The 14899-nt window shown below is 34.5% G+C and overlaps 2 protein-coding genes across 4 annotated transcripts; one reads left to right on the forward strand and one right to left on the reverse strand.

The window, feature by feature from the left end:
- Positions 1–1614: 1614 nt before the first annotated feature.
- On the reverse strand, positions 1615–9509 carry exd1 (exonuclease 3'-5' domain containing 1). Of its 3 annotated transcripts, none has more exons than XM_055173080.2 (11): positions 9280–9509; positions 9107–9175; positions 8994–9027; positions 8836–8891; positions 8687–8760; positions 8522–8608; positions 8109–8213; positions 4886–4966; positions 4646–4789; positions 3606–3797; positions 1615–2534 (listed from the first exon to the last, which is right to left on the reverse strand). In XM_055173080.2, the coding sequence occupies exons 1-11, from the start codon at positions 9413–9415 to the stop codon at positions 2403–2405; spliced, it is 1110 nt and encodes a 369-aa protein (XP_055029055.2). In that variant the 5' UTR covers positions 9416–9509; the 3' UTR covers positions 1615–2402. The 3 variants fall into 3 exon arrangements, with proteins under 3 accessions (XP_055029055.2, XP_055029053.2, XP_055029054.2); XM_055173078.2 differs by having other exon boundaries at positions 8836–8897; positions 9280–9508; XM_055173079.2 differs by having other exon boundaries at positions 1615–2531; positions 8836–8897; positions 9280–9505.
- Positions 9510–12285: 2776 nt separating this feature from the next.
- gpx2 (glutathione peroxidase 2) lies at positions 12286–13941 on the forward strand. Its single transcript, XM_055172464.2, has 2 exons — positions 12286–12742; positions 13096–13941. The coding sequence occupies exons 1-2, from the start codon at positions 12521–12523 to the stop codon at positions 13447–13449; spliced, it is 576 nt and encodes a 191-aa protein (XP_055028439.2). The 5' UTR covers positions 12286–12520; the 3' UTR covers positions 13450–13941.
- Positions 13942–14899: the final 958 nt, after the last annotated feature.

A 14899-nucleotide genomic window follows, 5' to 3' on the forward strand; every position in this document is an offset into this window, starting at 1 on the left:
GCTCACTAACACAGATTTAGACAGATTTGTGAACAATATTTGAAAGAAACTTGCCTTTTATGTACATAGAAAAAGTCTCAAGTCTTTGAGTTCAGCTCATGAAAAATGGGGCCAAGAACAAAAGTGTTGTTTATAATTTTGTTCAGTGTACAATTGGTATTCAATAAAGAGTTTCTATTTTTACACTCTAAAAATATCGGGGTTATTTTTGACCCATAATGGGTAAATATTGGACAGAACACGTGCTAAGTTAAAAATTGACCCAATGCTGGGTTATTATACCCCATGGTTGCATAACAACAATCCAACATAGGGTCATTTTTAACCCAGCACGTGTTCTGTCCAAAATTTAACCATTATGGGTCAAAAATAACCCAGCCATTTTTAGAGTGTAGGAAGAACAAAAAAAAACATTTATGATATTCGCTTTAGTTAAGACTAGTTGTAATGTTTTGGCTCATCAGTGTAAATAGTGTAACTTGTTAAATATTACGGTTTACTTAATAATTTTAACCTGGAAAATAATAATGTTGCAGAAGGGTTTATCTCTATTATTTTCATAATGACGATGTGCATTTGGGTTAACAGAATGTTTATTCACTTGAATTGCTTGATTACACTGGTATACAAAGAGAAAACTTCGCAAATGAAACCAGCTAAATTTGACCTGAATTGGTTAGTAATGAAAGAAAATTAAGTGTTCCTGGGTGTTAATTGGCTCCAGTTTCCAAGATACAGCTTCAGGTCAGAATTGTATCAGAATAATTAATTTTTGTGCGATTTTGGTCTATAACTTTTGGTGCCAAATGGTGCCACATCCATCATTATAAACGTTCCATTCATTTGGTTTTCTTCATGTAACATTTTCATGAAAAACCGACCAAATTGTTTCTGAGGGAAAATATCATCCGACTGTTCTATGGCAATGACACCAAATGTAACTTTGTGATGTATAGATATGGCCAAGATAAATGTACTCTCCAATAAAATACAAATAACAGTTTCATCTGGTACCATTTTCAGAAATCTTGGAAACTTTAACCATTCAGCACCTTTAACACCTTTTATTAATTTAATTTAAATAGGCAAAAATACATTTTATCTCGAAGATCAATAATTTCCCAAAATTTGTAGACCAGTGTAAGAATACATCTTGCCACCTGACCAAACTATTATTTAGTTATCCTAAGTCACACGGTTTTATGTGGTCCATTTACCCATGGAAGATGCTTTTATCCAAAGCGACTTTACTGTGTATAAATTTTTTTTAAGTATGTGTGTGCTTCCCTAGGTTTGAACCATGACCTTCTGCACTGCTAACACAGCTTTAAGATTTGCGCGAGTATGATACTGAGCAAGAGTGTTTTTTGGGTCAAACAGTGACAGTTATTTGGGTATATACATGTAACCTATTTCAATTTAATGTTTTTTTTATTTAGTCCCCATTGAGTGTGTATATATAGCAGTGTATAAAATTAACTTACTTAGCGGACAGTGCACTCCCTTACAAACACCCATGAATAAGAGCTGACATGCAGGGTTTAAATAGGTTAGGTAACTTATATTTGTTGGTTATAAGGTTGAAACAGTAAGGGAAAAATAAATCACTTGACCTTTATTATGTAAGGTCTTTATTTATTATCTTTATTTTGTATGAAAACATGACTTCATATTGTAGAATGAACAGAAATCTGAATTTTACATTTAATTAATATACTGCTCGTGCATTACAGTACTTCACAAACATTAGATGCACTATTAACTACTAAAGTATCACATTTTGATATTTTACAAAATGTTTACAAATGTTAAGATATCAATATAAACAAAAATGATAAGTGTATTGTACATAAATAAAACTGTACAAAGTTACAATATTTTAGCTTTTCCTTAACATTTCAGGGTATACACTGGCAGACTGACCAAATAACCAAAAAATGTCACCTTTTCTCTTTATCATTAAAGGTACAGTTTACCCAAAAATAGACTGCTATTCAATCGACACTATTTCAAGCCCAGAAAAGAATGAAAGACGTCACAAAAAAAAATCCAGAATGATGACAGAATTTTGACAAAAAAGTAAAACGGTTAGAAATAGGGCTTCATAACAATTAATCTCAACTAATCTTTAGCAGAACAAATGTTTTTGTTAACATCATACATGTGTGTGTACTGTGTTTAATAATTATATAAACACACACACATGCATGTATCATTTTAAAAAAGTAATACGTTTTTAATAAAAAAAAGGATAAGTTGCGATTACTTGTTATGCAGCCCTAGTTTGGAACGACATGGGGTTAAGTGATTATAAATTATTTTGGGGTGAATTATCCCTTTAACATGCCATTTAAAGGGAATTGCAGTGGCATTGACTGGAAATATCCCAAAACAGACAGACTTCACGATTTAAAGCTGGAACGGTCCAGAAGGCCATCATCAGTAACCAAGTAGCAATGACTAGCCCACTTCATGCGTTCCTGTCGTACTGCCTCCAATTCTTGCATTTCTTCGGGGAGCTCAACTCCATTCTGCTTAAAAATGAAACGGAAATTAAAGCTGTAATACATACATTTTTTGGTTAAAAACAAAATCCAGTTACTAAGCAAAACTGTTCAAAATGGTCTCCTTACCTCACGTCAAGATTCGCAATAGTAATCTTATAATAGTAATTTATAATTTGGGCTGTCACATTCGATTTTGCGGTGGTGTGCACGTCACAAACTATGAAAAACTATGAAAAATAGCCCAGCAAGATATCTTCAAGTTTGTGTGAACGCAAACGGCCTGCAGACTTAAGTGGCTATTTGCAAGGGAACGCAACTGATTTCAGTGATGATCCACTGACTTAGGGGTGGAACAATGAGGATATTCTCTCTTGGTAACTCATGGTTGTGAAAAAGTATCAATCTGCGCTACAAGTACTCCATCAGAACACGTTTTTAGTGCTGTTGGAAACTTTATAACCCCATTATTTAACCATTTAATATAAACATTTTCTAAAATGTACAACTAAACAAAAAATATATTGCATTACAAAAACTTTTAAAAGAGGAACTATATTTTATGGCGTAATAGCACTTTTGGGAGTACTTCGACTCGGCGCAGTAACACCCTCCCTCTTCCATTATGAGAGTGAGAAGGGGAGTGGATTTTTTAGGTGAGTCGAAGTACTCCCAAAAGTGGTATCACGCCACAAAATATAGTTCCTCTTTTAAATCCGCTTAGAAAAGCGCTACGTTTTATTTTGTACCACCAAACTTGCTCGTATAACTACTCGTCTTAAATAGGAAAAACGTTGATGTGTTTGGTCACTTCTAACTTTATTTCGTAATGGTACCATTGAATGAATGGGGCCAAGCCAAATGCCATCGAAGCGTCGCAGCGCGCTCCAGCGCCCACGCGCACGCACACAGATGACAGAGGGATGCATCAACAATTCCCAGTCAAGGCAATAACACATTTCAACATTGAAAATGAGTAGACCATTCCCTTAATGGAATAAGGATGCAAGTAGGATTTGGTATTTGATTTCGGCCGAATCTTAAACTGTGGATTCGGTGCATCCCTAGAAAAAAATTAAGATTATAGATGTAAGGACTCACCTTGCCATCATGCAGCATGTGAACAGATTTGTTTTGGTAACTGCTCATGTAGGAATCGACGAGGATTGTGTAGTCGGACATAAGGGCATCCAATAAAACCAAGCGCAGAGGAAGCAGATGAACGACTGACACAGCCATGATCTTCAACAGGACAGGTGGACAAGGACGAATATACCAGACCTCTGGATTCTCCTGCAAAACAAAAGAAACACTTCAATGAGTACGTTTGCATGCAAATCAAACTGTCTATGCAGAAAAATGTGGAGACTTGTCAAACATTTGGTAATCTATATTAAGCTATACTGTTGCATCTCTTCTCATGTCTGCATAACCTGTAAATATAACACGAGTTTTAATTCGAGCACAGACTTTTATGCATTACTTTGCGCTTATATCCACGTGTGACGTTTATCTTTAACATGCGCACAAAACTGCGAAAAATGTCAGTAAAAGTGTTTACATGCAACACAAAAATCAGGGTAATGAGCAAAAAACTATCTGTGCCGACCGGTTTTTGATTACGGCGTTTATGGGCTTTCCCCGATAAAAGAAAACTGTTTTAAGGCGATTCACATATCGCATCTTTTGCGTGCTCAAGTTCGTTATTTGAAGTGTAGGCACGCCATATGCACGGTCATAATGGAAGTGACATGCACACGGTGCGACACGCTAATTTTTTCCAGGCGTGTCCGCACCGCATCGAGTTAAAAACATTTTAACTTTTCAGAATGTCGTAAGCGCACCGCAGGTCATTTGACAAGAACCTACGCGCCTACCATTGTCCACGCGTTTTAGTTTAGTTACACGTTTACATGACCCCAAACATTATCAGTTTATTAAGCATAATCGGTATAAGACTGTGCATGTAAATGCACTCAATATATCCAACTACAGACATACATAATGTATGGTAGTTTATGCATATAATGTAATATTGACTGTGTGCTGTTAGTACACCTATTTGACTAAAATATGTATTGTTTGACATGTGTGTTGTTGTATTTTACTTGATATTGTTTTTAATAGATTATTTTACAGACCTCAGTGCACTGTTCTTGGATCCCGAGAGGAGAAAGTTTGTTTACGGGCACTTTTAGATGAATTCTGACCACCTCTTGCAGAGTGCTGACCCTGTTCGGTAGAAAGCCTCCTGTGTCCTTGTAGAAAAGCATTAGATCAGCAACCTGCAACACAAAATGCAATTCAGATGGCATAATAATGGGATGTGAAGAAAAATGGCATAAATATAATATCGGAGTAAACTTAACTAACAGACATACCTGTGTATCAAACACATTAGTTAGATTCACATTAAACTGTGCTCGTAGACATCTCACAATCCATCGGCAGTCATGCGTGACCTAAAGAGATGGAAACACTCGCCAATCTATGCAAATTGAGCAGGTGGGGATTAATCCCCTTATGTACTGTATGTGATATATATGGGTCATATACATAAAGTGCCCTTATAAACAAAATCCACAATATCTTTAATAGTGCTTCTGAGCAAAATTCAAATACAAGTATATGCCTTTAATAATGTTATTCAGGATTTTCTGTGCCCTGAAATGAAAATTACGGAGCAATTATGCAAACTATATATAAAGGAGTTGTAAATCGTATTTGCAATTGTTTTTTTTTACTTATGGATGTAAAAACTGTGACATACAAATCTGACAATACAAACAAGCCCCACAGTATAATCCCAACACTGATTGACAGGTTTATGTGGATGTCATTGGAAACGCAAATGCAGTATGATTTCATTTGAATTTTGGCAGGCTCCGTCCGTACACAACACCGGGAAGTGAAATAGCATACGGGAAATTGCTATTGAGATAAAAATATGGCAGGGTTGTAACTTCCCAGCAAACATAGGTCGGACGGCAACGTCGTTTCCCCATCCAAAATTGGTCGCGACTGGACGGCACAAATGCACAACATGTCCTAAAATGAATTTATATACGCTTGTATACATTTGTATATGTCTATATTTGTCTGAGGTTGCGTGTATTCAAAATTGTATGTATTAACGTCCAGAAGAGGACATTTTTAGACGTGCAAGGACCATGCAGAAAAGACCTGTGATTCATGGTCAGATGACGTCAAAGACATCGTTGGATTTTCATTTTGGAACCATTTTTCAACCATGATGGGACGTGACGGAGGGACGTATTTTCAATGGTAATCGGATGTCCAAATGTTTCCTGGGTTGTAATTTAATTGCAATTTCTTTGCATTTCCATATGAAACTTGGCATAGCTTGTACATTCGCGTTAATGGAAATCAAGTGGTTTGGATTTGCATTTAAATTATTATGTCACAGTTTTTACATCCACAAATAGAAAATGCAATTGCCATTACAATGCCAGCGCAAGTTTAATTATAAGATATTAAGTATCATTTCTAAGTTAAACAGTGTTGCACATGTTATTGGTACAGACTGCATAGAATTTATGTATTTTGTTAAACATTTGCAAATGTTTTTATCACTTATTTAGAAACACCACAATGTGTTCTGTTACTGCATGCGGTATATGAATACCTCATTTATTTAAAGCGATACTCCAGCCTAGGGATGCATATCAATTAATCGCGATTAATCTATAGCAGAATAAAGGTTTTTGTTTACATCATATATGTGTGTGAACTGTGTATAAAAATTATGTATATATAAATATGCACACATGCATGTATAATTTTAAGAAAAAAATATATTTATATACTAAGTATTTATATTTATATATAATATAAATTATACATAAATATACAAATGTATATACATATGTAAACATTGCTTAAATATATACATGCATGTGTTTGCATTTAACTATACAAAGTTATTATACACAGTACACACACATATATGATGTAAACAAAAACTTTTATTCTGCTATAGATTAATCGCGATTAATTGATATGCATCCCTACTCCAGCCAAATAGCAAAATAACACCATGATGATTCACCCTCAAGCAATGAGATACATATGTACATGGGTGATTCTCACGAAAACTTGGCTTTAAAAATGTCAAGCATGAAAATGTAAAAATTGCTTAAATTTACTTTTTTCCCCACCAGACATTGAAAAACAAAGTCTGGAGTAAAGTGGAACATTAATTTAAAAACTTTTACTTATCATTTAACACTTTTTGTAACATAATTAAAAAAATTAGTCCTAAAAAATCTCATTACCGCAACACTCAGAAAACATCAACACTGACATATTTTCAAAATGACATGACAAACCTGAAAGAACATAATTTGGAGATTCTGCACATGCATTTAAAATCAAAGTATTATGCTTCTATTAATTAAATTCACATTTAATAAGCATCTGTTGCGGTAATGATAATCAAAATGTCGTTTAAGCATTCTGACAAGACAATATTTCAAATTAACTGTAAAAAAGTGATCTTACCTGGTAGCCATCTTGAAGTAACTGGTCCATGTGCTTGGTCACTCAAAATCAAACTTTATTAAAATTCTGTATGTGTGCTTAAACTGTTCTCAAAAAGTGTTGCGGAGGATGAGAACATCAGGCATGGACACATCATTTTCCTCATTTTTCTTCATTATTATTATAATACATGAATATTCAGTAAATATTTTTTCTGTCATCTAAAGTAGTCTAGCAAAACATCCATTTATTTTTTTTCTTAATATTTTTGTGTTAATTTGATTAAATTACAACATAACGCATGTTCAAACACAGCCGGACACATTGCGGTAATGAGAATTTCAGCAGAAAATATGATAAAATTTACAATTATAAATTCTTATGTTGAAATCACACATTGTGCAACGTAGAACACAGTATTGTTTTAATTCTGATGCTTTTTAATGTTAATATATTACACATTTTAAAGATAAAATCATTAGTCCAGTTGTGTTTCAATGGTTTCGTGAGAATCACCCACATCATCTTTCAGACAAACACATTTGGAGTAATTTTAGTAAAAGCCCCAAAAAGTGCATCCATCCTTCAAAGAAAAAATCCACACGACTCTAATGGGTTAATAAACAACGCTCACCATGTTAAAACTCGTGAATCACAAGTCCAAGATAACTCCTTTACCAAAGCTAGTTATTAGTTTAAAGTTTGAAATATTGATATTTTTCATACACAGTCACATTGATTACCCACAGAAGACATTTATTAAGCCACTGGAGCCGTGTGGATTACCTCTATGAAGGATGAATGCAATTTTTGGGGGTTAAAAGTCAGAAGTTGTTCCCTGATCCCCGTTTCTACTATTATAAAGCTTGGAAAACCAAGGACATTTACTAAAATAACTCCAAATATGTTGAAAGATTGACTCATTTATCTTGGATTACTTCAGGATGAGTACATTATGGGCTAATTTTGATATTTGGCTGGAGTATCCCTTTAAGTCATGATTTTACAGACAAGCCAGGATAGGCCTTAGTTAAATTAAGATGTGTTAGCATCTTTTATAAGCATGTCTTCATTGTTACATTGTTTACTTTAAGATCATCTTACCTTTAGGATGTGGCGTTTTTCCAGAATCATGCACAGTCCATTTTTAAATGCTCTTGCGCCAAGCAAAAGGATATCAAAAATGTACACTACGTTCTTAGTGGCAACCTGAATAAAAACAATAGATACGGCTTGCAATACACTTTTGCAAAAAATCACATTTGTGACGGTGTTGACGAAGATGAATATTTATTATATTTTTTCATTTCGATTATCTTTGATTTTCTGAAATGTATTGCTGACTCCAGCAGTAATACAGTATTTCAAGATGTTTACCTAAAGAATATGGACAGGAAGTTATAAAATACTTTATATATGCCAACATAAAATATAATCACGGTTACAATATATAGGAAATAATGATGTCATAATCATACAGGCCTACTAATATTGTATATGAAATATATTTAACTAACCTGCAACCAACAAAGTCTCTCTTGCTCGACCGGTCCAAAAAAGTTCGCTCCAATTCCTATCACTTTTTGTTCTTGGATGTGTGTAACCTGCAAATATGAATATAATTGTTTTCATAAGAGATGAAGGATAAGATGGAGATAAAATAACAGGATCACCAAACTCACTGCTGGACCAAACTTCTCCTGAAGTTCATCTATCAGCACATAGTTCATAGAGTCCTCGTGTTCAACAACATCATCTAAAAACAAACAGCACATCAGAATGTAAGAAAATAAAATATGAAGCTACGTTTTATTAACATAAACACATTTACCCAGTATTGTCCCGTTTCCAAGAGACTGAAATGTTGTCTTGTGCGCGTCATCAACACTGCACCTAAAGGAGATTCACAAATAAACACTTCATACCTGAAGTAATGTAATAAAACCGCTCGATTAAATATATTAAACGTGTATAAAAAGGCAAACTTACAGGTTGTCATGATTCACAGGAAAGTGAAATTCAACTTTAAAGTAAAGAGAAAAGAAAACGGGACATTAATGATGGACGTAAATCCGAATGACCGACAGGACTACTTTTTTTACCTTTAACGATGTCGTGTCCAAAAATGAGTTTAACACCTGGAAATTTCCTCCCGGTTTGCACTTCATATACTATAGGAGAGCACAGATAAACATTACAAACTCAATCTGTTTAACTTAAACTACACCCCGACAGGTAAAACGTTTAATTAAACAGACACGTGTTACAGCCTTACCATCCTCTAGAATCACCGTCTTGTTCAGATTAATGCGCTGTATAACCGCTATGACTTGTGTATCGAGCAGGGTTATTTTAACACGTTTCCTTTTAAAACAGTCTAGAAACCTACACTCCTCTGAAAACGATGCCATGGGTGCTCGACATCAAAAGACCCCATGAAAGTTTATTGAGTTTGCAATGCGCGCGCTCGACGACACGTTACCTAATGCTGCGTGTGTTACGTGGGTATTTTGCACCGCGTGGCGTTCAAAGAAAGAACGGCAATACTATTATTTTAAAGGGGACATTCACAAGACTTTTTTAAGATGTAAAATAAATCTTTGGTGTCCCCAGAGAATGTATATGAAGTTTTAGCTCAAAATACCATACATATAATTAATATAGCATGTTAAAATGTGCTTTTTATGTGTGTGTCCCTTTAAATGCAAATGAGCTGATGAAACGCAAACACTGATTGTCATAATAGAGGGTATGCGTGACCACGCCAGAACTTGCCCTGTTGAGTGGCAAATGTTCAACAAAATGGCTGGTTTTCATAGTGAGTGCTGTGAAAATGCCCGTAAAATTGACTATTATCAGCTTAAATTGAATTTTGTTGTACTTGATAGCAGAGGTGGACAATACTTAATTACATTAGTTACATTTTCCAAGCATCTGTGCTTTATTAGGATGTTTGTATTGGGAAAAACATTACTTCACTACAGTCTAAAGCATAGAATCATATTGTGCATTCTTTAATATTGCATATTAAAATTTATTTAATACCTAATTATATTAAAATTGTTACTTGAGTAAAAGTACATTAATGTACTTGAATATTAAATGTAAAAAAACGTATTGTTTATTAAATGTAATAGAGTAAAAATTATGATAATATGCTTTGGAATGTATATTTTCAAAAGAAAAACACAAATAAAATACAAATACTTGAAAAAATAAGTTTAAGTAGAAAGTAAAAACTCTGCTTGATAGTGACCCTAGGAACTTGTCAATCCACCTGTGGTCTGTGGACGTTTCCATGAACGATCAATTTACTTTTCCTTTCTGCGTTTTTTGGCAGTCTCTAAAACGATAGCTCCGAATTCTTGTTAATCTGTTACTACAGTCTATTGCACAACAGCTTTTTCCCATTTTGACGCGTTTTCACCGTGTTTTCGCTGACTTCACACTGTACTCAAATGCTGCCGCGCTTTCTTTTGCCACTCAGTGGGCGTAACCGCAGGCGCTTTTGCCAAAGGTGACGTCACATGCATACCCTCTATTGAAACTGTTAATTATTTTCCCTCTCTCTCTCTCTCTCTCTCTCTCTCTCTCTCTCTCTCTCCCTCTCTCTGCACTAAATGCAGTGCCGTGGTTGGTCCCCTTTTGACATCACAAGGGGAGACAAATTTGAATCACCATTCATCATTTTTCACATGCTTGCAGAGAATGGTTTACCAAAACCAAGTTACTGGGTTGTTCTATTTCATATTTTCTAGGTTGAAAGAAGCAATGGGGTCCCAATTATAGCACAAATGTCCCATTTAAATTTTTATTTAGCGACATATTTCACAATAAAAATAATTAAAATAACTAGAACAACACACATAATAAACTCTAATAATAGATAAAAATACACAAAAATGAAAATAGAATAATTCAAACAAACAAACAAAAAATAAATAAGTTGCTGGTTTTGCAAGCAGGTTTTACAAGGTTATTTTTTTTTTTTTTGCTTGGTGTTCCTTATGCCCTTCAGTGGATTTTGCTGCACCTCTGATTTAAAGTGTATACAGTTAAAAATGTGGTTTTTACACAAGATAATAAACAAATAAAAAAACTAATTTTACTGAAATTTTCCAGAAAGCAGCTACCTGAAGGAATACAGAGAGACTTGTGTAACTTATCAATATTTTGTAGCTTCATGTGTTAGTGATTGAACTGTCTCAGACTAAGGTAAACATTTATTTATTTACTGTACCTCAACCATTATTGCAAATCTTATGAATGATCTTTTTTTAACAAGGATACCAAAAACATGTAAAGGGCAAGTCTGCATTTATTACATAACAATTCCCTACTGAAACAACCAGCATAAGCTGTTAGCTGGTTTTAGCTGGTTTAAGGTGACAGTAGCTGGTTTAAGCTGGGCACCCCAGCGTGGCAAAGCTGGTCAACCTTGTGCGTCAGCTAGACCATCTTAAAAAGTGACCAAAACACAGCTAGACCAGCTTGCTACACCAGCAAAACCAGCTAATACCAGCTTGTGCCAGTTTTTTTTCAGAAGGGAAAAGATGTTCCTGTCTGGAGCAGAGGAATTAAAAACAAGTTATCAGCCAGCAAGAAGAGTTAAACAATAACACCAGCAGAAACAGTGAGAGTACTCAATATAAATGTTTGCAGTAAGCAATTATTAACGTTCACAATAAACAACTTTCAAACTATGAATAAAAGGTTTAAGCTCTTGGAAATCTGAAAATGATAAACCTGAGCAGCATTTATTTTTTATAACATGCACGGTAACAGAGACAGAGATGAGATTAATAATGCACGACTCAGATACAGTTTCTTACATTTCAACAGAGTTTAGGGCAGTATGGCTTGTTCTGTAGCAACTTTTATCAAACTAATGGTTAATTTATTAATACAACCAATATGAATCCCATTCTTTGGTATGTTTGTTAAACATTAAAATTATAAAAAAAGTTATTTAAAATGACTTTCCCAGTAATATCAGCAAACACTTTATACAATAAAGTTATAATTGTTAACATTTGTTAATGCATTAGCTAACATGAATTATCAATGAACAACAGTATTAATCATGTAAGTTTCTGGATTTACTTAACAATAAACTAACATAAACAATTGTATTGGCATTAACTAAATTTAACAAAGTTAATGGTTAATTCAGAAAAACTACAGCACATTCTTCATTGTTCATGTTAATGCATTTATGATTAACAAATACAACCTAATTGTAAAGTGTTACCATAATACTCAAAAATAAAGGTTACAGAAGCCAAAATAAAGAAACAAAGTGAGGGCAAAGTTTATCTAGTTATACAACAACAAATAGGTTGTTTGTATTATTTCTCATTGCGTCATTCATCTTGAGATGGATATCACATATCAGGTATCACATTTCTGTTTAAGCCACCTCACATACATTATACATAACATCATGTGACCTGTAAGACATTATAATGGAAAAAGCGATACATTTTATGTCATTCGGTGGACATCACGACTGAACAATGACTTTCATAGCCAAGACTTTTTATGACCTGCATGCAACTACGCTGGAAGGGGAAACAATCGATTTTAATGTTTTTAGAGGAAGAGTAGTGCTTATTGAGAATGTGGCATCACTTTGAGGAACAACCACCCAGGACTACAGTCAACTGAATGAGCTTCAGAGCAAATATCCTCATCGACTCGTGGTCCTGGGATTTCCCTGTAACCAGTTTGGATACCAGGTTTGTACACGGAAATATGTCATTATTATTTGTTATAGTTGTGGCTTATCTTTAGATATGTCCGTGAAATCCAAGCTAAAGTCTTATAATCTAATGATGAGATGAGGAGCGTCAAAGTTTGATTTTTTACATTGATTAAAATTTTTAACATCATCTTCAATGTTGAAGATATCAAGATTATATTTTATACAGAATGTTGTAGGATTTTACTGAATGTATAAAACAGTAAATCACAAAAAATTACTTTAGCTGAGTTTTCACAGACTGTTTTACGTATACAGTAGTTCATAAATTTCATTTATATACAATGGATTTAATCATTTAAATAATTTATTTTCTATGTCGTTTTGTAGGAGAATTGCTCTAACGCAGAAATTCTGAATTCGTTGAAGTATGTACGTCCAGGTGAAGGGTATCAGCCTACATTTACCATTTTGGAGAAGTGTGATGTAAATGGCAAAGATGAACATCCGGTGTTTTCCTACCTGAAAAACAAACTTCCTTATCCAGTCGATGACCCTGTATCATTCATGCAAAATCCAAAATTTCTAGTCTGGAATCCTGTCAGTCGGAATGACGTTTCGTGGAATTTTGAAAAGTTTCTTATTGGACCCGAGGGCGAGCCCTTTAAAAGATACAGTAGAAAGTTTCACACTATTGATATTGAACCAGACATCCAAAGACTGCTGAAGCTGACCAAAAACTGAGCAAAAACATGTCACTGATCATAATGTTTTAGTGTAAACAGCATTGTGGCATCATCTCACTTTCTTTTCTATTACTTTATGAGAGTGATATTATAAAGTGAAATAAAGATATCGCTTGAGACTTTGTACATATAAAAGAATCACAGATGTTGCCATTAATAAATTATTGCTGCTACACAAAATGTTTGACTCAAGATAAAGGCAATGATAATAAATATTATTTAAACAATGTATGGAAACTTCTGACCCATTGCACATATGAATAAAGAAACAGAACCTGAAATAAATCATTTTCTCTATTATTCTGACATTTCACAGATCTGACCTAAGACTGGGATTAAGATTATTTGGCTAAGGTTTGTTTAATCTTCTATCCAGCACTTCCTCTAAGAACCAAACGTACACTAAACGTAAAAATAAATGTGCTTGCATGATGCCGTAGAAGAATCGTTTTTGGCTAAATGTTTCCATAAAGGATCTTTAACAACCTATAGACCCCTCAGGACAATATTAATACAAAAGATAGTTTACCCAAAAATAAAAATCCTGTCCTTATTTTCTCATCCTCATAGTTATTGTAAACCTTTAGCCTGGGTTTCCCCATGCTGCCGTGCGCGCAAATTTATTCACGCTGCATGTCTAGCATGGAAACTATGGACCATTTTTTCCCTGAAATAGGGAACCAATCACAGAACGTGGAGGGGGCAGCAAGACGATGACGACGTCTATGCGACACACTGAAGCAGTTTTGTTTATCCCACATGGCAGCAGACGCAAAGTTACTTTTTGATGCAGCCTTAGATAGTACTCTAAGTAGTTTCAAACGCAAGTTTATTTAAAAAAGAGCAACTTTTACCGTTAAACAATTTCATATCCAATAAGGATGTTTGTATATGGCAAGACATGATAACCACAGAGTTTTATAGGACCAACCTGTTAGGCATCTTTGTCAATGAAGTATAATTAACTTATAAATGGTAAGTGGTATTTATTAATATCATATTGTCATTATGCCTGTACTGTGGTTGTCATAGCGCCACTAAAATGTGTTGCTTTTCAATATCAATATACAGCTACCGGTTTAGTTGTTTATGTTTGAATTGATGTCGCTCTACATACGTCATCTGGTATAATTGAAACGATTGGCTATGAGCTACGTACATACGCATTTGATAGACATTCGTAGTGCCAAATAAACAGCTCTGGGCATTCGTAAACCACGCCTCAAATAAAAGAAAATTAGCATATGGTTCCCAGACCATAGCCGTTTCTCAATATGCGTTCTTGTCTGTACTTGTGTTCTTGTGGACTTGTGAAACGTCATCAGTCGCGGCCCAAGTGCTGTTCCAATTCAAAGTTCGCATCAAGCCCAAGTTCACATAGGCTGTTTCTCAATTCCAAGAACGCAAAGAACGGACTTGCGTCCTCGTGGAGATCGGTCTTGCCAGGC

Source organism: Misgurnus anguillicaudatus, chromosome 7, assembly GCF_027580225.2.
Source record: "Misgurnus anguillicaudatus chromosome 7, ASM2758022v2, whole genome shotgun sequence".
Classification (NCBI taxonomy): Eukaryota; Metazoa; Chordata; class Actinopteri; order Cypriniformes; family Cobitidae; genus Misgurnus; species Misgurnus anguillicaudatus.